Here is a 25,399-nt window from a genome sequence, read left to right on the forward strand (position 1 = left end):
ATGTAAAAGACCACAGAATTTCAAAAATAGTACACTGGAAGGTTTTCACACAACAGCAGCCATATGTAGCTTGTGCTCTACTGTGTATAACACCTATTAAAGGACCATACCAGTGGTTCTGTTTAGCATAATATCTACAAAATGCATATATTTATGTTATTCTTTCCAAGGGCAAGCAGTCATATTTTATCCAGCCATTGGTTTCCATTCATTCCACTTAAATATGAAAATGAATTTTCAGACTTTGAACTTTCTTCACACCAGTATTCCATCACCATAATAAAGTCGTCCACATTAGTTTTCCTAAAAGCAGCAGCACTGTTGTGCTTTGATGACTTGAAACTGGGCACAGTGAAATGCTCCCTTTGCTGTAAAATAGAGACAGAAGCAGAACACTATAAGGTGTGTTTTCCAAGCAAAAATTCAAATTTGAAAATCAATGGATTATAATGTGTTATGAAATCTTTAGTACCCCATGATTTACCACATGGTTTGTTGCAGTGCAAAAGGAGGGTATGGTCTGGTATATTACTGGTATGGTCTTTTAACATACTGCTGAGGTCTGATGAAAACCTTGTGTCTACAAAATCCCAACTTTCCAAAAATTAAAGAATAACAATCTTGTTTTCACTCTGACCACCATGCCCTTTTGCAGTTTATTCAATGGGGTTTTGAAAGTGTTTAACAGAGTCAAGGGCTGTAGAATGGTCCCAATTGAGAGAAGAGTGTGTCATTCTTCAATTGCAGTTAAATATGAAAATCCCCACAGCTGGAGTTAGGAGGTTTTCATGTGACAGCGGCAGTATCTAAAAGTAAACTATTACTTTGTAGCTGTACAACATGGTTTCGACTGGGGGCGGAACTCGCTGCATGTGTTCCCTGAACAGGCATTTAGACGAACTAACAGAGGTGTTATATGAAATCTATTTTCCGTCTATTCTCTGTTAAAGGGTAAATCTACGGGAGTGTGTGACTCACCTCGGGTGTTGCTGGAGAGGCGTTTGCGCTGGCTGGTGGAGGTGTTGTGTGGGAGCAGGGTGTTCTGCTGATGGTTACTGTCAATGGGGCTCGTGGCGATGATGTTGTCCTTGTACTTGTTCATCAGAGCCAGCTTGGTGTTGTCGCTCACTGCTGGCAAGTGGAACGCAATTACAAAAGTGAAGAGAGAAAAGCTATTATTACAGCTATTGAGGATATTAATGCCACGGACTGAAGAGTTTCTCTCCAAAATGAGAAAGCAGCCACACTGAAAAATGTGTTGTTGCTGGCTTGGTGTAAGAGATCTTAAAACAGAAGCGAAAACTACACAGTAGCAGGGGGATAATGATAGGAAAATATGGCAATGATGTTGCTCTGTTCACAGGGGGAGAAGTGGAACAGACAAAATTAAAGAGTGAGAAAAGCTGGCATGAAATTAAAACTCATTAAGGGAATACTATTGGACTTATTTAAGTCTCAGAGGATGCAATCATCTGTGTCTTGGAAAATATTAAGAGATGGATGTCCAGAAAAACATCAAAAATAGTTAAATTGTGTTCAGAATAATACCCTTATGTTATTAGTATTATTATTTGTGTAGACACAGAACCAAGCACAACTAAAGCTTTATCACTGTTGGTGAGTTATGAAATCATAATTAGAATTTAACTTAGAGTAGAATGAAATGGAAGCACAAACAAAAAGATTGCATGGTTGAATTTGTTTGGAAAAGCAATATGTACATGAAATACTGGTTAATTGCCAAAATAGAAGCACAAAAAAGAAAGAAATGAAAAGCATACACCTGCATTTGTGAAAGTCTAATAAACAGTTTGACACAACAAAGCATAAACCCCCACTAGGGAACCTGCTTACATACTGTCCATATTTATTTTGGTGACAGCAGGCATACGTTAATAGTGACATAACGTGATTGTTTCATGTGTTTGCATGTGCAGTGCTGCTGCATTATTTTGAGAAGAAAGGTTTTTGAGCAAAGGGCAGCCAGTAATATTTGGTGAAAGCTTTGTTATTTTAGTCCAAATTCCAATGCCATTTACTGCATGACCTCTGCAGCGATTACAGACATGAATATTCAATGCATGGCATGCTGCCTGCATTTTCTATTTGTCTAGTCCATCACACTAACTATCTTAAATGCATAATGCACCACATTACTCCAGTTCCATCACCTCAGGGGTGGGGATGTTTGTATTTTATAAGAACACTGTCGGAGAGGCCCATCACCAAGACCAATCTCTTGATAAATCTAGGGAATGAGTCTGGTGCTAATTGTTATTCCGGGGGTATTCCCATATCAAAACTGCTCTACTTCAGAATTCTCATGGGAGTTGCACTCAATTCTAGGGTCCAGTGATTACACACACACACACACACACACACACAAATGTTTCTGATCATTTCAGACTGTCAAATAAATTCTTTAATAGGAAAACTGACAGATATTTACAGGTAGGTGGAGTACTCTATCAGTGAGTTGAAGATTTTTTTATGTTTTTGTTATGAAAGACAAAACAGTTTACCTCTTACGCTGGAAAATATTTGTTGCATTCATGTTAATGGCACATTTCCAATTTTAGTCCTCTATAATTGAGCTTACATTAATTTACATGTTTACTGCCCACCTATATGAAGGACACTGATGTGAATAATACAATTTAATTCATAAAATTAAAAATCCAATTATTTTTCTTTATCTTCATAAAGTTTAATTTAATTATAATAAAGAGTGTGTTCATTGTGTGCTGTATATATTTTTATTTGCATTTCCCACTACTAAAAAAGCTAACCTTTCTGAATATTATTTTCATGATAAATAATACTGTTGACCAGGAGAAAAAAAATACATACACACAAAACCAAATGTCCTCACTGTGTGAACATGATTTTTACAGCCTTCTTTTTAGGCTGGTACCGGGCCAAAAGCAAAACAAAGGCTTACAAATCTGTGCAGTATGTCAGTCAACTTACCAGGTGTGAGGTCCATGTTATTCTTGTCATTACAGCCCTGGAGAGAGTCCAGGGTACGGGTGACTTGGCTGGCAAAGTCCTCGCCACCGTTCATACACTCCCGCTGCAGATGGTGACGCAGGTCGGTAATGTCATATTCATACCTAGGGTTGAGTTAGAATTCAATTAGTTTTAAAGCTACATTCACTGAGGCTTTACTACAATCAAACAGCAGAATCACATCAAATGTAATCGAGCAAACGCATGAACACTTGCCATTTAAACTGCGCCGATATTCAGTGTAATTGCACTGTTGTTTATTCTATAAACTCCACATTCCAATTTTAGTGATTGTTGCTTTAATGATTTTTTTTTTTTTAATTAGGCTTAGATTTAACCAGGTGTTTAATAGAATAGTTGAATACTTAAATGTGCAAGAAAAATACCCGAGAAAAGACCACATGCACAAGATGGGGACTTTCACATTATTCAACATTAAGGCTAACGTTGCAGAAAAGGTGGTAATAGAGCAGCTTGTGGGTTTCCAAAACACAGGATAAATCTCTCTACATCCAATCAAATTTGTTTTCACATAACTGTTGTTGCACAGAGCCAATCAAATCCATGCTGGACTAAGATGGTGTGGCAGTGTTTGAGATAGACACAAGGCTTTCAATATTGTATATCATAATTTACTTCTCTCCAGTTTCCACAGTTTAATTTTTTGGAGAACTCATTGAATTGGCTGAAGTCCTATTTATAGACAAAACAGCAGTGTGCTAGGTTCTCTCTTCATTAGTTGACTGTTGTTCTGGTGTCCCAGGGATCATTTCTGGGACCCTTTCTCTTTAGTTTACAGTTTATCCTAAAGTAATTTTGAGATGGACATGGACGACACTGTTATTTATGTGCTCAGCAAAGAAAACAGCAGGTGACACATATGCTAACCATCAGTTATGGTCAATATTGCCAACAATCACACTTTTCTACCTGCCTTAAACGTCAGCAAAACCAAGTACAGGTGTTTTTACATCAAGAAAAAGAAGGTTCATCCGTCTGATGTACTCATTCATGGTGAAAAGCTCCTAATTGTATCAAATTTAAGTATCTAGAGGTAATAACTGATTCACATTTGATGTTTGAAACTAGTGACCTTTAAAAAAAAGTCACTAGCACAATACAGCTTAATCTCTGAAATTTGAAATTTATTTGGAGCTAAATGTCAACAGATCCTGCCAAGTCATACACGCTCTCCCTGATTGTACCCCACCTGTCAAACTGTGTCATGCACCATTTGGTCTCAAGTGGGAAAGATGATGCCTAGGCCTCAGTGTAGTCACAGACACTGAAATGATTTGTATTTAAGACTTTTTAACAAAGTCCAGACTCTTGATCTTTCATAATTCTGTCTGCTGAACAAAGATATTCACAGTCTTGCTCCTCCACCAGAGAAAGATTTTGTGTCACTGTGTTCAGACAAACAGGGCAAACAAGAAGCAAACCTTTACCAGGGGCAATGGTGGAACACAGATCCACTGAATTTGGACACTCAGCCTTCTCTATTAGAACCAAAGCTGCTTGGAACACCCAATAACAAAATAATTTAATTTAATTATCACTAATTATAGCTAAATGCATGGCTAAAATCAAACCAATCATGTGATCCCTAAAAATGAGGTTGTATACATTTTTATCATCATAGTAGTGGAAGTTGTGTTGCCCTCCTTTTACAGAGATGATGTAATGCTCTGATATGTACTGATGTACTGATGCACTGATGCAATGTATTGTATTGAAATGCCCTCTGCACGACTGTGAATGTGATGGTAAACTATTTCCTGTATACAGTACAGTGAAGTCCAAGGACTTCTGTTGAAATTTAACTGTTCATTGTCCCTGTTATATCAACAATATAAAAAATGGCAAGATGTGCTGCATAAAAGGGCAACCTTCTTAGCCTAAATCACAAGCTGAGGGTCTATAGTGAGGGAGACATGTCCAGTCCATCATTTGAGTTTTGGTGAATAAGGTGAATTGATGGAATCACTATCAGAGGGTGTTGTATAGACACTGGTACAAAATCCTGTCCACCCACAGTAAATGACTTCAGAACAAAATCCAAACAGTGAGCAAACACTGTGTCCAGAGGAAGCTGGACTCACCACTGTTAGATCCTTTCCTGCTCTTTGGTGTCCTTTTGCTTAAAGCATCATGGGCTGGCTGGCTTGGTAAACAGGAGTGTGCTTTATGCAGTTAATTTACATCATCCTACATTATTTCTGGCTATTGGAGTTCAATTTTCAAACAGTTCCCTCTTACTGCCCTTTGGAGGTGCCAAAGTGCAAAGCTGCCTTGTGCTGCTTTAGATTTGTAATTAGAAACTAAATCCACTGATTATTCATGTGAGTAACACAATCTGGTTACTGTCAGCGACTGCATGTGCTTATTTTGAGGGCGCAGCAGTTGCCAATTTGCGACAAGATTATTATAATCCCTTTACACATCATCGCTTACTATCCTCCACCCCCACCCAAACCCTGCTGTACCCGTCTAAAATCGGTGTCTCCCGGATGCTGAGGGTGCCACTGGAGTTTGGCCCCTGACCCCGCGAGTTCCTCAGGCTCTCTCGGGCTTGGCCTCCCATCAGCACTGAGGGGATGTAGTGGATCTCATTAGCAGCCTCAGCGCTGGCACTCTTCTGGGGTTGAGGGATGCGGCGGCGTTTACACCAGCGCCTGCGGGTGTAGAGGATCAGGACCAGGCACAGGATGGACAGCAGCAGGGCGATCATCCCGCCCTGAGGAGAGAGTGGCGGAGGAGGGTGGGGGTGGGGGAGCAAAGCAGGGAGGAAGGGAGAGAGAGAGAGAGAGAGAGAGAGAGAGAGAGAGAGAGAGCCAGCGAAAGTGAGAAAGGCGGTGGTGAGACAGGAAAAGGCAAGGGCAGAGTCAGAGAATCATGCCAAGAAGCAGAATATGGATCAACATCAAGGCCATGGTGCCCACAGCATGGTTTCAGAAAAGGTTGCAGATGCAATTTGGTGAATAACATCCACAGTAGTTCTCATTTTACTCTGTTCATACAACCATGAGGTGGCCATTTCACCCTGAAAGAAAATGTGGCAAGGGTCAGAATAGTGCTATTGACTTATGTCCGGTGTTTTGAGGTCATATGGATGATGGGCAGCTTGTAGGGATGAAGCAACATGTTTATTTATAGGTGATGCCGATATCCATATCCACATCTTCCCACCCACAGTAGCTGATGTGCGTTTTTATAATTTTATTCTGTTGCTAAATTTACAGTTGGATCAAGTGACACACTCCTAGAAAAAGTTGTGAAAGTGTCAATTTCACAATTGGGCAAATGCCACCCATAAAAATACTGGACTTGTATCAATATTGCTTTTTAAAGCTGATATCTGCCAAAACCACTCTGTTGATAAGTCGGTCAATTACTGCCAATTTGTCACCAGTTGTAACCTTCACCTTATCATCACTGACTTTTTTTTTTTTTTTTTTTTGTAATCCCTATCCCTACTGTGGGTGTTGTGGTCCATGTAGAGTGTTATGGCAAACAGATTTGTAGTCATTATCAGGGGTGGAATTTGCATCAGAACTCTGAAATTTAGGAGAAGTCATTTAGAAAATGCCCCGCTCACAGCCTGGAAGTACAGGACATTGAACTGTGAGCTTAAATATCAGCTTTATCTCCTTCAAGTATGAGAGCACTGTTAATAGATGGCTGGGGTCGGGTCATATGACCCTAAGCAGTTTCATTTCACCCATTCCATATCTTATTCTATGACTCATGGAGGCAAACTGCAGTGAAAATAGCACTCCACTGCATTTTTAAGGTTATATTATAATCGATAATTTCTTCATAAAAATGTCATATGTTGAAGAGTGACAGCAAGATAGGACAAAAAGAGAGGAGATAACATGCAGCCATAGATGGGAGCCAGACTTGAACCCAGAACGTAACACATATTGTATGAGGTAATATACTAAACCCGCTGATCCACCAGGAAAAACAGCATACCTAATCTGATCTCACCGGCCAAGAATGTCACTCGGAAAAGAGGCCCAGATTGTGGAACAGTGAACTGTCAGTAGAACTGCAATCACAATCAGACACATTGTGCAATTTGCAGAATGTCAAAAAGAGTTATGAAAATGTCAAGGTGACAGCACACGGGGAGAAAGATAGTAGCAATATGCCAGTGGAGATGGATAAAAAACGAATCTCTTTCCGTCCTAAAATTACAAACGGATCTAAAATTACAGTGAAAGAATGAGGATAACTTCCCCCAAGCCAGGTGGGTGCAGATGTTCCATTACTTCCTCGTTGTACCGTTGCTCTCCCCCCTGACACAAATTGCTTGCAAAACTCAACTTGTGTCCCCCTTTCAAGTCATTTGAGCTGTACAAGCTTTGTGTTACACAGTATATATTCAGTTCATGCATGAAACTGGTTTTAAATGGCCACTGTAAAGTATTCTGGAAATGAAATTTCAGCAACCAAATGATGTGAAGGAACAGTCTAGGCAGGACAACACCATAATAATAAGATGGCAAAATCTGATCGTTAAAGAGATCACAATATGAGTAAATTGAAAATGTGCTCACTTGTAATTAAATTGTGTGCCAGTTCAGTCTGGCATGCTGTTTTGGAAAGATCAACAGAAATGATGAAATGAGGAAAGTGATTTTTATCAGTTATTTAATTCCATTCCAAACATATTAAGATTTCTGAGTCTCACTAAGAAGGGGAAGTTTCAGTTGCTCATAATAATTTGAACTGGGGAAAGTAAAGATAATTTGCATAAATTGTTTGCTTAATCTGCATAGTCAAGGACATTAACAAATGACACCATGATATCGGTCACTTAGGCCGTAAATCTGTATGCACAGTGGTCAAAAAGGAGACCAAAGTAATTTAGTTTTGTAATGATTATTTTTCAGTACTTTCAAAGTCACTGATGAAGTTCTCTAATTCAAATTCAACTCACATAATACCTGCACAGTTACTGCACTTTTGACCAAATCTCTTCTGTTCCACGTCTTAGCTGTTAAAATATCTAAAAAACTAGATTGTCTATCATACTCGTGGGGTGAAAGCCATGCATTTTGTCATGATATGCAATTCTCCTGAAACGCAAAAGAAAAAGATTTAAATGGTTTAAGTGGCATTGACCAATTTACATTACAGTGATTTAGCTCTCACACTTGCTTTGCACTGGTTTTACTAGTTAATGTTCTAAATTAATGCTCTCCCATTGTTTTTTAGAGGAAACATTGTACAGGAAGCATTAACAACAATGCCTTTTTAGGAAAATGGTTCTTTTAGTATGTTTCAACAATGGCTTTTTTTAAAAATATTGATTACAGGACATAAATAACTATTATGTGTAGATTAATGGAAAGCATTGCTATGGTTTCTCCCTCCACCTGCCCCCTCCGTGCTCCACCAAACCAAGAGCAAAAAGTCAAATGTCAACCGTTGTAAATGGTTTTCAATCAAATCTCCCTCAGTGACAAATGTGATTCAAACCCATCAACTTACATTAGCACCCATGCATAGAGAGCTAAAACAGGGGGGTATGGGAAAAACTGTTTAATGTCAAACATTATTTCAAATCAGAGCAAGGACTAAGTGGACTGTCTCCTCTTATACAGCCAATAAAACCAAACCGCACATCAAAGCATGCCAGCGCTCCAGCCCCATAATCCACTTACTAACGGATGAGGATGATGTTATAATGGCATCAGTGCTCCTTATGACTTACACTCCCGTCATGTAAGTCTTGAGTGGAAAAGGGAAGACATGGCCTTTCTGAGTCTGACAGAGCAGGCATGGTGTTGGAGCTGCACTATCAATCTGTCAGTTAGCCTCTGGATGCAAGGCATTAGAGCCCAGGAAGGCATAAAGATCTAGGATAGCAAAAAGGAATTTTCTTACACTAAATTAAATCAACTTCATCATCGCCAAAGGGGGGATTTTTTTTTATCATGATGTAACACAATACAGGCCACTGATTGGATCTGATCACTGAGACATTAATGACAGAAATAAGCATGCACTGTATCTTTCCATGCATTAGTAACCACCAACCAAAGGCAGTCCTCCTGTTGCTAACTTGTAAAGTCAGTGATTAATACCTACAATGAAATGAAAAGAAATGAAACATGAAACTATTACCAATAGTCTTATGATCCACTGCTGATTTTGACATTGAACAAATGTCAAAGTCAAAACCCCATTTTATACACACCGCATGAGGGGGTTTCCATTGGAAATGGTTATTAATGACAGAAACTTATATCATTTAATTCAATTTGGAGAATATTTCATAAAAGCTAATATAGCATGAAGCCCTGACACTTTCCTTATTAGCAAAGCGATTGAATCTTTATGGTGTGGAGGCATCATTCTAAGAGCCTTGTGTAAAGATGGAAGATTCCTCATGTACAATTGAGGAACCTGTTTAATATGAACGTGAGCCTAACAAAGTTATTCTAATTAGTTCTGACATTTACCACAATAAATATATATGGACTCATTGCACCGTAAGGCACTTTCGGATAACTGTGTCCACCAAATGACGGATGTTAAGTGACCATAGAATAGAGCCTCATTACTAACATAACCAATTGGACTGGTTAACCATGCACAAATATCCAATTAATTGTGCCAGAATTTGAGCATTGTTTTCAGTGATCAAGACCATTAAAATCCAACTTAATTTAAAAAGGATGTTTAGAGCATTTCGCTTTCTGTGTATGTATGCATATATTTTCATATTCTGAGTCTGACATGATGTTCATGTTCAGCTGGTTCAGTCGTCTTTTATTCCCAAAGTTTTGTCTACACAAATCCAAAACTCATTTTTACGCGCATTCAGGTGTAACTAATTCATTTGGTGGCAATGAATAAAAGGTGATTCACCATGTTTCTCCAAACGCTCGGAAATTCTCTGTAGAAAGAAAGCAAAACAATGACTTAGGTGTTCTGCAGTTGGCTTTATGATATTTAATTACTGGTTCGATGGGGAAACAAAAAATATGATTGTTCCTTTGGGTTCGGTAAAAGATGTGTGTTGCTCTAAGTAATTTCGATAGATGTATGGACCCTTGAAACATGTATATGTATATACCAACATTGTCTTCCACCAACCAAGTGTCAAATCTTGTTTCATAAAGATGTGCCTCATGTATTTTCTTTTGGAAGACGAAATATGCTGTATGAAATTTCAGCATTTCTAAATCCCCTGACTTTGTCGTTTCCTCTTATGTATCTAGCATTCAGCTCTAAAGTTTGACCTTCTTCAACCCAACAATTCTACAATCAAATATTGTGTTAGTGGCACATAATGTACATGAATACACACTAATCTGGAGTGTAAACGCAGTGAGGGTCAGTGCATGTCCCCATCCTGATGGATTTCACCCGACTGACACTAATAGATTAAAAGATCGTGGCAGGAAGACGATGTCCCTTTATTCTTCAAAGGTGTGAGTGGCCATAAAACATAAAGAATTATCAGGCACTTAAGGCACTAGTACAGGCTACTAAGGGGAGAAAAAGTGAGAGGTAATGTTGCAAGGTACTGTTCGACACAGTCAAGGCTGCTTCTTCATTTCTGGCATAATACTTTTTTTCCTTTTTCTCTTTCACTGAATCAGGTTTGTCTGTAGAGGAAATTAAATTGAGGCTAAAAGTCCAAGCTTCATTTTCTCTCAATATTAAGTTGGTGTGCTGTTCTCTGCATTTGTAGGGGGATAATAAACCAGTCCAGCAGCAGGTAACACTTCAGCTCCTGTGCAAGTCTGATTTATTAAAGTCACGCTGTTGGTTTCATCAGACACTGGGCCTGGCTAAAATCCCAACATGGAGCGGAAATTATTAACATGGATGCCCTTTCCAGTGCAACAGAGTGGCTTGCATGTTTACTGAGACACAGCTTGGGGCGCGACACAGACAGAGAAATGGAAAAATACACATTAAGAGAAAAATTAGACCGTAATCTGGAGAATTCATGGTTTGACAAAATCGATTCCACCCTGACAAAAGACTAGTTGACACCTTGATTTAACAGAACATGCCAGGATACAATGCACCTTTGGACTAATGCTCTGTATTATTGTCAGATGATACTGCCCTAGATGAAAAAGGGGTTATTTTTTCTATATTTTCTATTTGCATGTCATTTCTGCTCAATTAATGTAATAGATATATGAATCACTGCACTGAGCACAATGGTATGTGCCTCAGCTGGCTGAGCTTAAAGGAATGCTTGAATACTTTTGTTTGAGAGAATAAAGAAATAAGAGCATCCAAATCTAAAATATTCTGTATATTCAATCCTCAGTGAAAGGCTTAAAAAAAGTTAAGGGAAAAAGTTCAATGTAAAAAGCTTTTTCATTATTAAAACAGCTCAGTTCATTCAGATTTTTTTTTTTTTTCAAGCATTCCGTTGTCTGCATCAGAGATTTACTCAGACCACAAGCAAGCCAGGCGTTTGGGCTCACAGCCCGTGGGGAAGCCATGGATCGGTTTGTCTCGCTCTACTGCCTTTTCAAAAACACGGCGTGCTGCGAAGGTCTGAGATCAACCCTGGAGGGTACGATTCCACCACAGCTACTCCTTTACAAGTGGTCAGGGCCACATTGATTTAAGGTTTATGCGATCAATGTTATCAACATGGTTTTGAGGAGGGTTAGCACATGAATGGCAATGCTGGAGCTACTGGTGTGGATGATTAAACCCACTGGTGTCATGGCAACCCCAACCCCATATAAGTTGACTGTTGATAGCTCAATAGTAAACTGTTTGTATGTGTGTGTGTCAAATTACCTGTGACACCTTACTATAATTAATGCAAGAAAAATGAGATCAAGGTGGAGATCACTGATGGCTTCTCTCTTGCTGCATTTGTATTGTTGATGCAAGTGCTTCCATTCCATTCCTTTCCATACACACTGGAATATCAAATGAAACAATCCCGCAGTGACTTTCAAGCAGTGGAGGCTCCTCTAAAACCAGAGGCATACTTGCTTTTAACCATGCATTTGCGTAGAAAACCGGCTGCGTCGCGAAAAGCACTGTTTACATACTTGCTTACGTACTTTGCGTGTTACTGGAGGGTTCCACTAGAGGGCACACGAGTGAACTCAGACTGTACCCGATCTAGCCATGACCCATAGGATGTAAAGAGAACTTCTGGTTTTACAATGTACAAAAATAGGCTTGCTACCAGGCTACTATTTGATTAACTCTGGGATCATGGCAGAAAATTGACAGCAGCACTATCACAGAGATTATGTAAGATGCAGGTAATTGCAAACTTGGTCTGGTACCTTGTTTTCGAAACTTTACACCACTGCTGTTGTCACTGTTGCCTGCTTAAGTGCCCACAGACCCCTGGCACTGTCACTTCCCCATACTGCCCCTACTGTTCATGTTTGTATTGCATCTTGGAGACATATAGCATTAAGATGTGTGCACAACCAACATTCCAAATGGATGCAGGATTTGCAAGGCAGCCATCATGTGCAAATGAATGTGTAGTTAAAAGCAAGTATATCTCCAGCCTAAGACACCAGGAGAAGCAGTGTTTCCTCCTTCCACACAAGGCAATTATTATGTTAGCTTAAAAGCCAACTGCTGTTTACAATTTGGTGTAAATATATATTGATTCTACATGTATATTTTATTTTTGTACTTAAGCACATTCCTAGCATGGTGCACACCCAAAGGACCAGCTGAACCCTCCTTTTCCTGCTTTGTGGAAAAATACCCTGCTGTCAGAAATACAGCCGAGTCAATGTCCATTTGACGATTTGTGTCTGTATTCACTGTATTCGCTTGTGAGAAATATCACAGGATGGACAGAGGAAAAAAAGGGGGAGAGGGGTCCTCTGCTTAACCAGAAATTTTGACTATGATGCCAGGATGGTGACAGTTCTAAAGAGCTGAGGCATGGAATTTGGGTGCTACGTCTAAGTAAAAAATAAGCTGAAGTCCCATTCTTTCTTTGCATCCAGGTTCTATAACCACACTGTATTTGGCAGATATCATATACGTCCTAGTTATTTATTTGCTGGCAGGCACAGCTTGCATCATAGTCTATTAGTGTATATTTGGGCACTGTCATAGGCTTTTTGAAAGAAATAGCCTTGGTTCAAAATTCAGTGACTACATGGAGGCAAAGTCAACATGAATGACCTTCAAATTAGTGACACTGTCAGGTAGGCTAGGTAGGGATAGAAAACACAATCAATTACACTACATTTAGGTGCAACACACATCTTACATTTTAATTACAGAGGGGCACACATCCACCAGGACAGACGAGCGATGCTGACATCTGCAGGGATATGCAGACTAGAAGTGGCCTAACAAGCATTAAGGTCCACTGGAAGGGCCAAAGCATTTTTTTGTCAAGACACACAGATCCAGAACAGCGAGTTGTGACGCTGCTCTCAGCCCAGGTAGGCGCACCTGGAAGCTGACTGAAAGATGAAAAACGTCATGAAATGAGCCATAAGCATAAATAACTACCTGAACAGAAAACTTGTAAAATAACATAACACCGTGTATGTGATCATCATAGAAATATTTTTAGATGCATGTTGGATATCTTGGCCTCCCAAATGCTTGGATGCATTCGAAAACTCCACCAGCCCATGCCGGTTTTGCCAGCCTGACCCGACAAGGTATATATTATAGTTGAATTATGGTGAAACTGTCATCAGATTACCATCACAATGCTTACAGAAACACAAAGATCATTTTAAGAGCCAATAATGGTCAATTTACCTTTTGTTTTCACCGCTACAGTCACACAACTGATGTAACAGCCAACAGCCTACAGCTCCACCCACACTCCTTTTAGACGCTTTGCTGCGCACTCACTGCTGTGTAACAAGTGGCAAGCCAGCACGTCCAAATGGAGCACACCTATAACCAAAGGTGACCCTGTGAGAGAGTGAGTGAGTTTCACCTACAGCTCATAGAGAATTTCTCAAATCCACAAAGAATGCAGGGTTTTCGGGGTTTTTTCTGTGTTTTCTTTACTGAAGAGGATAAAAATGTTGGAAGTGGGGGATTTTTCGCCAGTGCAAAATGCACTGTAGAGACTGGTGGTATAGGCTGCATCTTCCACAGATTCCTGAGTTACTCACCGATAACAATGCCAAAATCTAATTTACTTACAATAAATTGTACATTACATACTGTACAAGTCTTTAATTTTCCTGGCATAATACTATATACTCTGAGAAAAACAAAGGGCTAGGCTGGCTGTACTCACCACCATCAACATCAAACACCATAAGGTGCTGACAGACTCGACTCCTCCTCACCTTTTGGGTTGAGTGGGCACAGTGAGGGTTTTTCACACCACTGAACCAAAGCAAACTCTTGTACCTCAAGGGCTTTCACAGAGCTGACGTAAACCAAATTCAACTATATTGCCCAAAGTGTTTTGAAAAGTTGTAGATACACATTTTTTTTGTATATATAGCTAAACACACATCTATTTATAAACTCACTGTGTTATTGGATATCAATTTGAGTTACTGTTTGACTTTACTATACTGTTTGTCTAAATCAAACAATATGCTTTATGGACTCTGGGAAAAATAGCTACAGTACAAAGAGCTGAGAGAGATTCATAAGGGAGGGAAAAAAAACACATCAAATCTCACCCCTCTAAGCATGAAAAACCATATTAGTCTTTCATATAACATAATTTATTTGGCTTGGCTTGGATGCCTCCATACTGTACGTGGTGATTAGATTGATCCATGGAGGTCCTTGTGGCAAAACAGTAGATGATTAAAACTTGAAAATTAAAAACAAGGAAGATTGCGCATTTATAGCGATATTAAACTGGGGCACTTTTGCTTCAAGTGCCTCAAAAGGAGAATCAATCATGCTGCAAATCCTTTAAACATCTGAGCCTATATTGTTGAAATATACAGCTGCAAATGTTGGGATTTACTTTGTAGTTGCCTCTACCTTTGGGGTAGCAGCTGAAGCTGAGGACATGTGTTTGAACTGTCAGTGTCTCACCTGGTGTTTGTACAGACATACCCGAGTCATCTATTATGGATGACCCGCCAGGACCAACAGAGGACACTGTGGTCACCTTGTTGGATAGGAATGCAAAGGGAAAAGCTTTGAACTCTGAGAGGAGACTTTTTACATAGGTAAACTTCTGACAGCAAACTGCTTATATTTAAAAGCATTAAGTAAATATCTGTATGTAAAAGTCACTGTCCATTGAATCCTTTTCAGTGTTGTATGTAAGGGTTGATAAAAGACGTTAACATTATCTGAGCAAAGATTGTGACTTACTTATTGAGCTGGCATAACAAGAAAATCTCCTTTTCTGGCCACAGAGCCCAAGTTCGGTGCAGTTCATTGAACTTGATTCCCCTTTAGGATCAAGCTCATGATAAGATTGGCTTGTCTTCAAGCCTAAAAAGGCTGGAGTCCCAGCTCATCCATTAGGTATAAACGGTCTCGTGGTGAGCATGGTGGCCAGGCAATGAACTGTGGCTGATTAGATGTTCTGCTCCCTGGCTGAACCAACCTGGCTAGGATGTGCAGGCCTGGGACTTATTCTAGTTAAGATCATTTCAGGTGTTTGATTAAAAGCACTGTGAAACACAACCCTTGAGATGACAGTGAAATCGAAGGTACAGCTTTCTCTCCACACTACAAAAGGCTGTGGCCACTGGGCTTTTTTGGCCACAAGTTATTAACTCAGTGGTGGTTTTTATCTATAGGCCTAAATATCTACTGTTTGTCAGTGAGGTTTTTGAAAATCCTCCTGGTGTAACAAGGCTCTTTTCGAACAAGGTTCACCATGTCTCCTATCGACCAAACCTGGTCACCCTGATTCATACAGAAAGTGGGTGTGGGAAAAGGTCTAGAGCAGTGATTTTCAAAGTAGGGTCCGGGGACCTGTAGGGGTCCTTGAGAGTCTTCAAGGGGGTTTTTGGGAAAATGATGAGCAGTTAAAATGCTTGTGAGAGGTGTCTGAACACAGCCTCTTTCACAGGAATTTAAACACAGGAAATCTGACAATAATTATATTATAATGTGTTATATTACATTATGTTGTTTAATAATCATAAATATAGTCATCTCGTAATTATTTAGGTCATTTTTGTCTATTATTTTTTATATAGGATCTGTTTATTTATTTATTTAGTTGTTTATGTATTCATCTATTCATGCTAATTTCCTGGTAATTTATTTTAATTTTCTTTGCAAATTTTTTTAGTAATCTGGTGCAGGTCATTTTTTTATGTTCCAGTAATCGTCTTTTTTTTTCCCATGTTTTTGAGAGAAAGAAAGCGAATTTGCTCAGGATTCAAAGAACTAAGCAATTTAACACTATAAACAAAATGTCTTTTTTTCATATCAGGGTCTCGAGGGCTCAATGAAAGTCAATTTGGAGGTCTGGAACACAAAAAAGTTTGAAAACTCCTGGTCTAGGGGATCAATTTAAAAGCTTAGATAGTTCACAATTGAAAACTGTCCTCAGCTGATTGCTGCTTGGCCTTTCTAGTGTTAAATCAATGTCAAATGAATTGCATTAAAAAAAAATGAAAGAAGTGCGTTTTATATCCTTTGTGAACTGCTTTTTATTGACATGTTTCATTATTTCCCCTCCGTGCTGCTTTTGATCCAGAGCATAACCATATACCAGAAGGGGTCTATTAGATTTTGCTGAGTGTGTGAACACCTAAAGCATTTAATATACTCGCAGCTGTATTGTAGCGGGTTTTTCCGCAGGTCTGGCAGAGCTCTAACTGTACGACTGCTGCTGGCCTGCAGTCTCCCACTGTAAGGCAGACAATGGAAAATGGCCCAGTGACAGGTGTGTGTTTGAGCTAAAAAGGCCATCAAGCAGACTTCACGGGACCCTTTGTATCCACAAGGAGCTGAACAAGTGACACGGCGTCGGATTTATAGGTCGGGGCCTCCAACCGGGTGGCAAGCTGCAGCAGGGCCCGGGCAGCACAGCGGCAACACCGCGTCCATCTGTTGTCACGGTCTGCTCATATCTGCATGCTAATCCTTCTCTATCCACACCTCCATGGGACACCTTGGTGGCAGCACTGCCGCTGCAGCTCTTTCAGGATGAGGAAGTGGCAGCGAAGACGGTGTAAAAAAAAAAAAAAAGACATAAAACAAACGGACCTTCATGAGATGTGAAAGAAGCAGATATTACAGGGAGTAAAAATGTAAAATTAGAGAAGAAAACAGGAAGATTAGAGGAGCCGGCTATCTGGCTGCCGCATGAAAATGTCGTCTCCGTTTGAGCGTGCATGCCTGTAGGTCAGATTGATGTTTGCAAAGATGCACAACATGCAAGGCAAAGTCAAGGTCGGTTTGTCATCATTATTTCAAGGTCTCAAGGTCAGTGACATTCAGGGCATGTGGAAACACAGCACTCTCCAAACCACTCAGCACGTATAGCTGCCGGCAAACCTCTTCTGAAGCTGACTAATCATTTGCTTTCAATGTCTGAAAATACATATCATCCATCAAAGCACAATTGTAATGTCTTTGGGGCTGGAAAAGGGCATTGGGAGTAGGTGTGGCATATCTTAAATCTAATAAATATACATTTCCTCAGGCTGGAAGAGGAAGCAACAAGATCTAAAGATTCATTTTCCTACTACGCCGACGTAGCAGATAAGGTTTGATACAGTGCAAGCATGCAAAAAGGAATAACTTCAATAGTTTATAAACATATTCTCCATTCAGATATAGTGAATTAGTTTGCCATTTTTCAAATGTGTCTCATGTGTGTTCTACATAAAAAGGGGAAAGAAATGATCCATCCATATGTGTTTGCTGTAAACAAATTGAAGAGGTGGTGTGACTGTGGCTATACCACAACAGGAAGAGCCACAATCCCACTTCAGATGAGCCTTTCTTCAAGACGTGCTGTGAATAAAACATTTTGGCCTGAGAACAGTTACTGTACCATGGCAGAAAGCTGCAGGATACAGAGATCGCCAACGAATTTTTTTGCCCGTGTTTTGTAAATGAAACACTTTTGGCTCTAGAGCGGTTACTGTACCACAGCAGACACTCTGCCGGATTTATTTGCTCCCCCAAAACCTTTGTCCTGAATAAATGTGCAGTCAACTGTTTCATTTTGAACAGGCAGGGCAAAAAGAAAGAAAGAAAAAAAAAATACAAGAGCACACTTTATTTAACTTACCCTGAAGATGACATTTTTGAGGATGTTTCAGGAAGGATAATCCAAATATACCAAAAGGGCTTTAGATGGGCTTTAGATCCTTATCAACAAAAATAAAATAATAAACTGGTAGTATTTTCTCATTTTCCATTGTCATTTTGCAAAGGGTTAGAAACATTTTGGCACACTGAACAGTTACGACACCACGGCAGAGATGTGCATGTCATTAAAACAAAAAAAAAAAACATGCATTAATTTGACTGCATAATTCTTTCTTTTTCCTAAGTTTTTTCTTTCGATTTTCTGTGAACATTTCAGCCCTAGAAGAGATAGTTTTACCATGACAGATATATGCAGGATGCGGAGCTCCTCCTCTGCAGAGTCACTGGCTGGGTCTTCGGTTGGGGAGAGCCCCGGGAGGTTCAGGCTGCCGTCCTGGTGGTGGATGTGGAAGAGCAAAGTCCCGTTCTCCAGCCACTGCTGCCTCCAGCGCACCAGAGGGATGTCCTCTGAGTTCCCAGAGATCTCTGCCAGAAAAGAAAAAAAAAAATAAAATAAAAAACATGCAGTATACAAGTCAGAAAGTTTGCAGCTTTGCAGTTGCATCACGAATTTTATAGCAGTCCCAGCCGGAGTCATCGTGGAGGTCGACTGAAGAAGTGACTTTGACTATTTTCAGTCTTTCTCTGGTAATGTTTTTGTTTGTTTTGCTTTGTTTGGTTTGGTTTTACTTTTTTTTTCCTTTGGTAATTTTCTGGTAATTTTCTGGTAATTTCCTTGTCATTTTTTGGGTGGGAGGGGGTGGGGGGGCGGACAATTTCACGGTTATTATCTTTCTTTTTCAGATTTTGTTTGGGGTAATTTTGAAGTAAATTTTACAGTTTTTGTAATAATACACACACATGCACATGCATGCATGCACGCACACACAGACACACACACACATAGAAAACATATAGATATATTTAAGGCATTTATAAATAGGATGAGATAAGTTATGTCTTTTATGTCTTTCTGCTGGCCTTTTGGGGAATGATTGAAAAAAATCAGTGAAATATTGGTCAACAAAAAGGAAAAAAAAAAATAAAATAAAATAAACATAAAGTTACCCGTTACATTCCGATAAGACAACAGCCTTAATATCAACCCATCAGTGCACCGTGGTGTTTCATAACGTCCTCCAGAAACATTTCCAGTTTTGTTTTGCCTTAGTTCTGCTGCATCGTCTGCACTTTGGAATTCTCTGTTTGCTTGTTTTCTGTTTGCAGCATGATGATTCTGCATTGCCAAGTTGTTGCATGTGTTTTTGTTGTCAAGTTGTCAAGTTGTTGTTTGTCTTTTGCTTGCGGGTTGCTGATTTGCAGTGGGATGGCCTCTGTTGGCCATTTCACTCACTGTATTTTAGTGTTGAGGAAAATAAACTCAAAATAGGAAGAAAAAATAATGGTGACAGGGGGAAAAAAGTAATGTCAGGTGGGGACGGCTGATAGATCAGATTCATTTCTCATCTTGAAAATGGCATCTTTAAAGCCACCAGTGAAGAAAGTCAAGCCACATGTAAAGTACTTTAGATGTTTATTCAGGCTAAGAAAAATTATAATACGCAAAAAGAGAAATAGGAGTGGCCAGTGACTATGAGAATCCACAACCACAACTGACTTTGTGGTTTACTTAAACAGCATTAAAAAGAAAAAAAAAATAGATTGGCTTGTTGAAAATCCACACCCTGCTTTGTGTCCCTGCAGTCTGGGACAAATCATTCCACTCTTTGCTTTTTTGGTTGTAAATATTAGTGATGCACGTCAAAACGTACATGGGTGCAGAAGTGGAAAGCATTATGAATGCGTGGCAATGCTTTGTGGGCAATACTGTGTTATGCAAGTGTGTGTGTGTGCCATGTAGGAAATGTGCATCAGGCTTGTAAGTCACACGGAGCGAGTGTGTTCGACTGGAATATGTGAACTGAACCAGAACTCACCAGACTGGAGTGCAAATCCCACCTCCAACTGTCCTGTCCATTTACTCACTACACACCAGCAGGCTGTTGCTGGGAAGAAATACACTCCTCTCGGTCAGCTTTTCTGTGTAAGTACTAACATTAAATATTCATTTACTCATATATACCTGTAAGTAACCTGCTCACCTTGTACTGAAACAGGGTGGGGATTCAACCTGAGGCCAGTTCATGAACGCTTTTACGTTTGCTGTTTGCATTCATCGCTGGGAACCTTTCCTCTTGTGCACAGGAAATTATATGTTTTAGTTTTAGCAGCAGCAACAGCTGTTACTTTAGAATCAGTAGGAGAGGACCTGTGTGGTTAGCATAAGCAACAATAACCATCATGTTTGAGTGGACAAAGATGATGTTGAAGATTACTAAATAATTTGATCATAACAGTTGTTGTCTTACCAAAATTCACCCAACACGAATCAATCAATATTAACTAGAATGCAGCGACATTGTATTCATTTATCTGTTGCAAAAGCACTATTTCAGTTTTGTCAACAAGTGACATGGTGACCCAGACACCAATGCAAACAGTTTCCTCTCCATTTTCAGCGTTGTTTTGAACTTTGAATATTTCGGCTGCTCTATAATGTATCTGTCTCGCACCTCCTCTATTGTGATTGGAGGCTGAAGTAAAAAGTTACAGTGACATGTGCAGCATTTTATCAGAGGGCAAACATCTTTCAATTCTCAGTGGCCATTAAAAAAAAATGCCAGGCACCCTGCACAGCACAGAAAACACCCTCAGCACCTCGTCACATCCCTGACATTTTTAAAGAAGCATGAATACACTGTTAACAATGAGAAAAATATGTAGGCTTCAGGGGAAAAAGCTTTGGTAGATAGAAGGGCAGGTACTGGGTACATAATATAACATGACACAAAACAGTTAAATGAGCTGGATAATATCTCAAAAAAGAATTCACTGTAAACCTAACCACGCCAAATCTTTATGCTTAATACAACAGAAACCAAAGATGCCAAAGTAATGAACTGTTCATTGCATGAGTCAAGACAGAAAAGTAAGCACTGTAAGCACAATGCAGAATCAAAACGGGTGGTGATGGAGATGTGCAGGGGATACATAGTCCTTCAGTGAATAGTCTATAAATGATCAGATCAAAGTCCACACTTTGCACTGGTTTACTAGTGCAGCATTGGTTGCAGCAAGAAATCAGGCTCTGTAAATAATAATGAGGATGAGCCTTGATCAAAAGAACAGCCCTGTGCTGACTGACTCAGAGCAGTAAGTTGAGGCACTTGAGTTGGCATGGGAGATGAGAATTAGGACAGAAACAAGTAGGGTTGCAGAGCCAGGGGAAGGGTATAGAAGAGGAGAGAGGTAAAGAATGAAATGCACAAGACATTCAGTTCTCACATCACAAAACGCACTTATCACCGCAATGCATTGTGTAAAGATCTATATATAAACTAAGGCTAACCCCATGCTACGCGACACCATTACACTGATTACTAGCCTGAGAAATACTTGCCAGCAAGATTTTACTGCTGATCCCGGGCTTTTACACAGTGTACAAAACTTTGAGAATGCGTTCCTTCTATTGAGTTACACCGCTTTTGCACCTGCACAAAACGTGTCTCAATCCATTCAAGGCTTTAAAATCCTTTAATCAGTTTTGTCCTTCTCATGAAAGGAATAACAATGATATAAAAAAAAAAAAATCAATTATGGATCAATGGTTGAACCATCGTTAGGATTCAACTGGCTTACTCTTTTTTCACGGCAAGAGCAGGTGTTGCTAATATTTAAGCGGTGCGCATAGGACAAAGACGCAATCCCCACTAGGAGTTTATTGTGTATCAGTATAAACAACTTTCCAGATGCTTTCCTTTGTCAGATAGGCTATTACATTGATTGTTAACACAGAAAACACTTGCTCGCCGGATAATAACCATAGCCTCTGATACAGATCCTAACCTCTGTATACACCAAAACACCCGATGCTTTAACTGTGATGCAGCAGTGCATGTGTATAATTGCGCGGGTATAACAAGGTTTGGCTTGACAATAACGGATGCCCCAGTGCTGCAGTGAAGAGGGAGTTCCCTCTCCCCGTAAATAAGATTTAAGAGTCCCGACTGGTTTTAACCTAAATGCAAATGATGTGCCAGTGTGTGACAGGGCACTTTTTAAAAAGTGTGCTCTCTCGCCCCCAGGGACTAGTTTGCCATGAGAGCTGGATTAATGAGACTGCTGCCTTGCTGCACGAGACCACATACCACCAGTGAAGAGGTGGGAGGGGAAGAGAGAGAGAGAGAGAAGGAAAGACTGATGAGAGAGGGAGTGAGAGAGAGTGGGAGAGAGAGAAAGAGAAAAGGGAAAGAGGACTGGAGGAGAAAGTGAAAGCGGCCACCTACCGGCATTAAAATGGATCAAAGTAATCTGATTATGCCGCATTATTAGTGCACCTCCTCTAAATGCAGACTCACTGGACCCTTTAGTTTAAACGAGTTTCAAGCCCTTTAGAATGACACTGACATCGCATCTATCTTGAGCATTTTGAAAGCCTAATTTTTAATCCGAGCATAAACAAACTGGTAGTACCACTGCAGAGGATCCCAGAACAAAGCATTTTTCCATTCCCGCATTGACTGACAGAGCACTTGGACTGCCAGAATGTGATAGATTACCGTGAATTCTAAGCGAGTCTTGAGGCTCTCACAGGTTTGCTTACATGTACGTTGTCGGTAAATAGGCCTTGTTGCTTGTGTTTTGCATTACACTGAGCGGCGACTGTTTGTAAAATCTTACTTTCCATCTGCAAGTCATGATCCTCAAAGACCTGTGATTATCGAAGCATAATGGATTTGATGGCAAAAATCCACGCTGAGGATTTAAGAATTAAGAAAAAAATATCTGATACTTACTGTGAGGTTTTGAAGCAATGAAATATGATGGAAATACACAAATTCAAGTATGGTTTGTGGTGCAATCTTTACGATGTTGAGTCTACTTTTTTTTTTAAGAATTCTGTAATGCAACAATGTCAGAGTTTGTATTTAAGCAGTCTGTAGGGAGTTTTATTTTTTTTTCTTCTACAAGCAAAAGCACAACACTGAAGTGCTAGCTGTAGAATGAAATGGCTCAACTTGTTGTAGCGCTTCAGGGTATGGCATGGAGGCTTGGTGCTCAAGTGAGGCTGCAACAGATTCGTAAGGGCCTTCTGGGACTTTGCAGACTACAGCTATGTTGGTACTGATGCTACCAGTCTCTCCTTATGTCTGTTACAATTAGATAAAGACATTAAAGGGATAGTTCCCCCATTTTGAAGAAGAAGACATTATTTTGTTCCCATCCTTTGCTGTTATAGCACAGTAGTGGTGCTATCTTCCTCTCATTGTTACTGAGTGCTGGATACTGGCTGGATGCTCCAAATGCTAACAGTTAGCCTCCTGCCATTGAGGTGGACTTTCCCCCAGCTAACATGCTTAAAAACAACCACCAATAACAACATCTTTAAAGCTTCCCAAAAAGTATTTGACACCAATGCAGGGGGTGGCAAATGTGTTCACATCAAATGCAGGTTTAATGTTAACCCAATACAGCAGCATTGTTTTTTTCTTGGCAATATATTATAACACAGTAAAATTAATTTAAACGTCTTTGAAACTGATATCACAGAGGCATCTAGCTCCCAGTTTCACAAAACTATGCACGTAGCAGCAAAGGGACGGCTGCAGATGTCATCTCAACTTTTATTTTGGCACATTTACTGCACACAGGTTTCCAGTGCTGGTGAAGCCGTTCCAATCAACATCCCTTCAATGTCAAAATCTTTGCTAGGTTACTATTTTACCATCTGTTGACAGCAGAAGTAGCCAGATGCCGATCATAGAAATCAGATCTGGAGGAGTCAACGTGACTCACATCAAAACAACTGCACAAAAACCACAAAATTATTCCTTGGATAACCAGCAGTCAAAATATGTATGTTCTAAAACACATTGCACCCTCGCCGCAGTATTGTTTGGAATAAGCTCCAAATCCAAAATCTCCTCACAAAATGTTGTTTGTGGAGGAGTTTACTCTCCCAAAGGCGGTTGTGCCACAAGTGTATTCTCTCCCTCTCTCCCTCTCTGAATTCTGTTCCACCGAGACAACGATAACAATCGTCACATCGCACGGTCACTAGAGGGCATGGCGATAAGCAGAAATTACTTTGGAGCTGTTGATTCTCAATTCCCCAAATTTAGCAATAATAAGTGACTATTAAAGCCAACACGACAAGCCTTGAGCTGAGGGCCCAGGGGCTGAGAGAGGATGAGTATGAAGGAGAGAGCGGGTAGTAATTTCCGGATCATTATTCTAATATGAACACATGGTGGTTGTCCTTCAAGCCTGTCCTCTAACTGAACCAAGACGTTACTGGATTTTGGAGAGAGCTTATTCGCAAAGTTAAATATCCACTTCATGCAGTATATATTTTTTGACTGAGAGAGAGCGGGTTATGTTGGGTGTGTTTGTGTAGGCGGGGGAGGGGAGTGAAGACTCTGGCATTATACAACCTCCAGGCATAAATTTAACGTTCTTAGAAGCTGTTTAGGATGGTGAATATGCAAGGAAAATGCGGTGCTGCAAATCACCTGCACCGTATGCATGGAAAACATTTATATTTTATTCTTTCAGCTTGAGCTCCTACCCGGAATGACCTTTCGGCTATGAGCCGGTGTCTTTTAAGCATTAAGCCTCGCTCAGGTGGTAGACAACACTTTGCTGGGCTGCCTTGGAGGTTCACAGGTGCATACATTAGTGCAGTCATTCCCACAGTGAGGTCCCCCAGGACATCTTGAGGAAAGTATCTAAAACTAGTTCATAATGAGAGACACCCAATATGATTTCAGAGGAAAGAGCATGTTTAAGAAACCAAGGGTGAGGACTAATGTTGTAAGAATAGACATATTTCAGTTAAAGGGGCAAAGTTATAGTTATGGCGCAGCTGTAGTGATGAACTGAAAATGTGCAGCACATGTTGCTCAATGTAGTAACACATATGAACTAAATGAGGAATATCCAGGATCAATTAATATGGTATGGATATTGTAACGATGGATTATTAAGATTCTTAATGACAATGACTGTGACCTTTTTGGTCTGTTTTAAATGTGTGTTATCTGGTTTTCTGGGGTGGTGGGAACAAATTATTTTTGTTCAACTAGTGTTACTTTTTACATTTGTTACAAGTTCACCTAAT

General features: G+C 39.9%; 1 protein-coding gene across 2 annotated transcripts in view; it reads right to left on the reverse strand.

Annotated features, from left to right (window-relative positions):
• The window catches only part of astn1 (astrotactin 1), a 378,530-nt gene that overhangs the window by 296,139 nt on the left and 56,992 nt on the right, over nucleotides 1–25,399 (reverse strand). The window contains exons 2-5 of one of the 2 annotated variants that reach the window (XM_030073613.1): nucleotides 18,518–18,705; nucleotides 5,496–5,746; nucleotides 2,971–3,113; nucleotides 979–1,128 (exon numbers count right to left, since the gene is read on the reverse strand). In XM_030073613.1, the coding sequence (XP_029929473.1) occupies nucleotides 979–1,128; nucleotides 2,971–3,113; nucleotides 5,496–5,746; nucleotides 18,518–18,705 (732 nt within the window). Of the gene's footprint in view, nucleotides 1–978; nucleotides 1,132–2,970; nucleotides 3,114–5,495; nucleotides 5,747–18,517; nucleotides 18,706–25,399 lie in introns of both variants that reach the window. The other variant, XM_030073612.1, reaches the window with a different exon arrangement.

Source organism: Myripristis murdjan, chromosome 17, assembly GCF_902150065.1.
Source record: "Myripristis murdjan chromosome 17, fMyrMur1.1, whole genome shotgun sequence".
Taxonomy (NCBI): domain Eukaryota; kingdom Metazoa; phylum Chordata; class Actinopteri; order Holocentriformes; family Holocentridae; genus Myripristis; species Myripristis murdjan.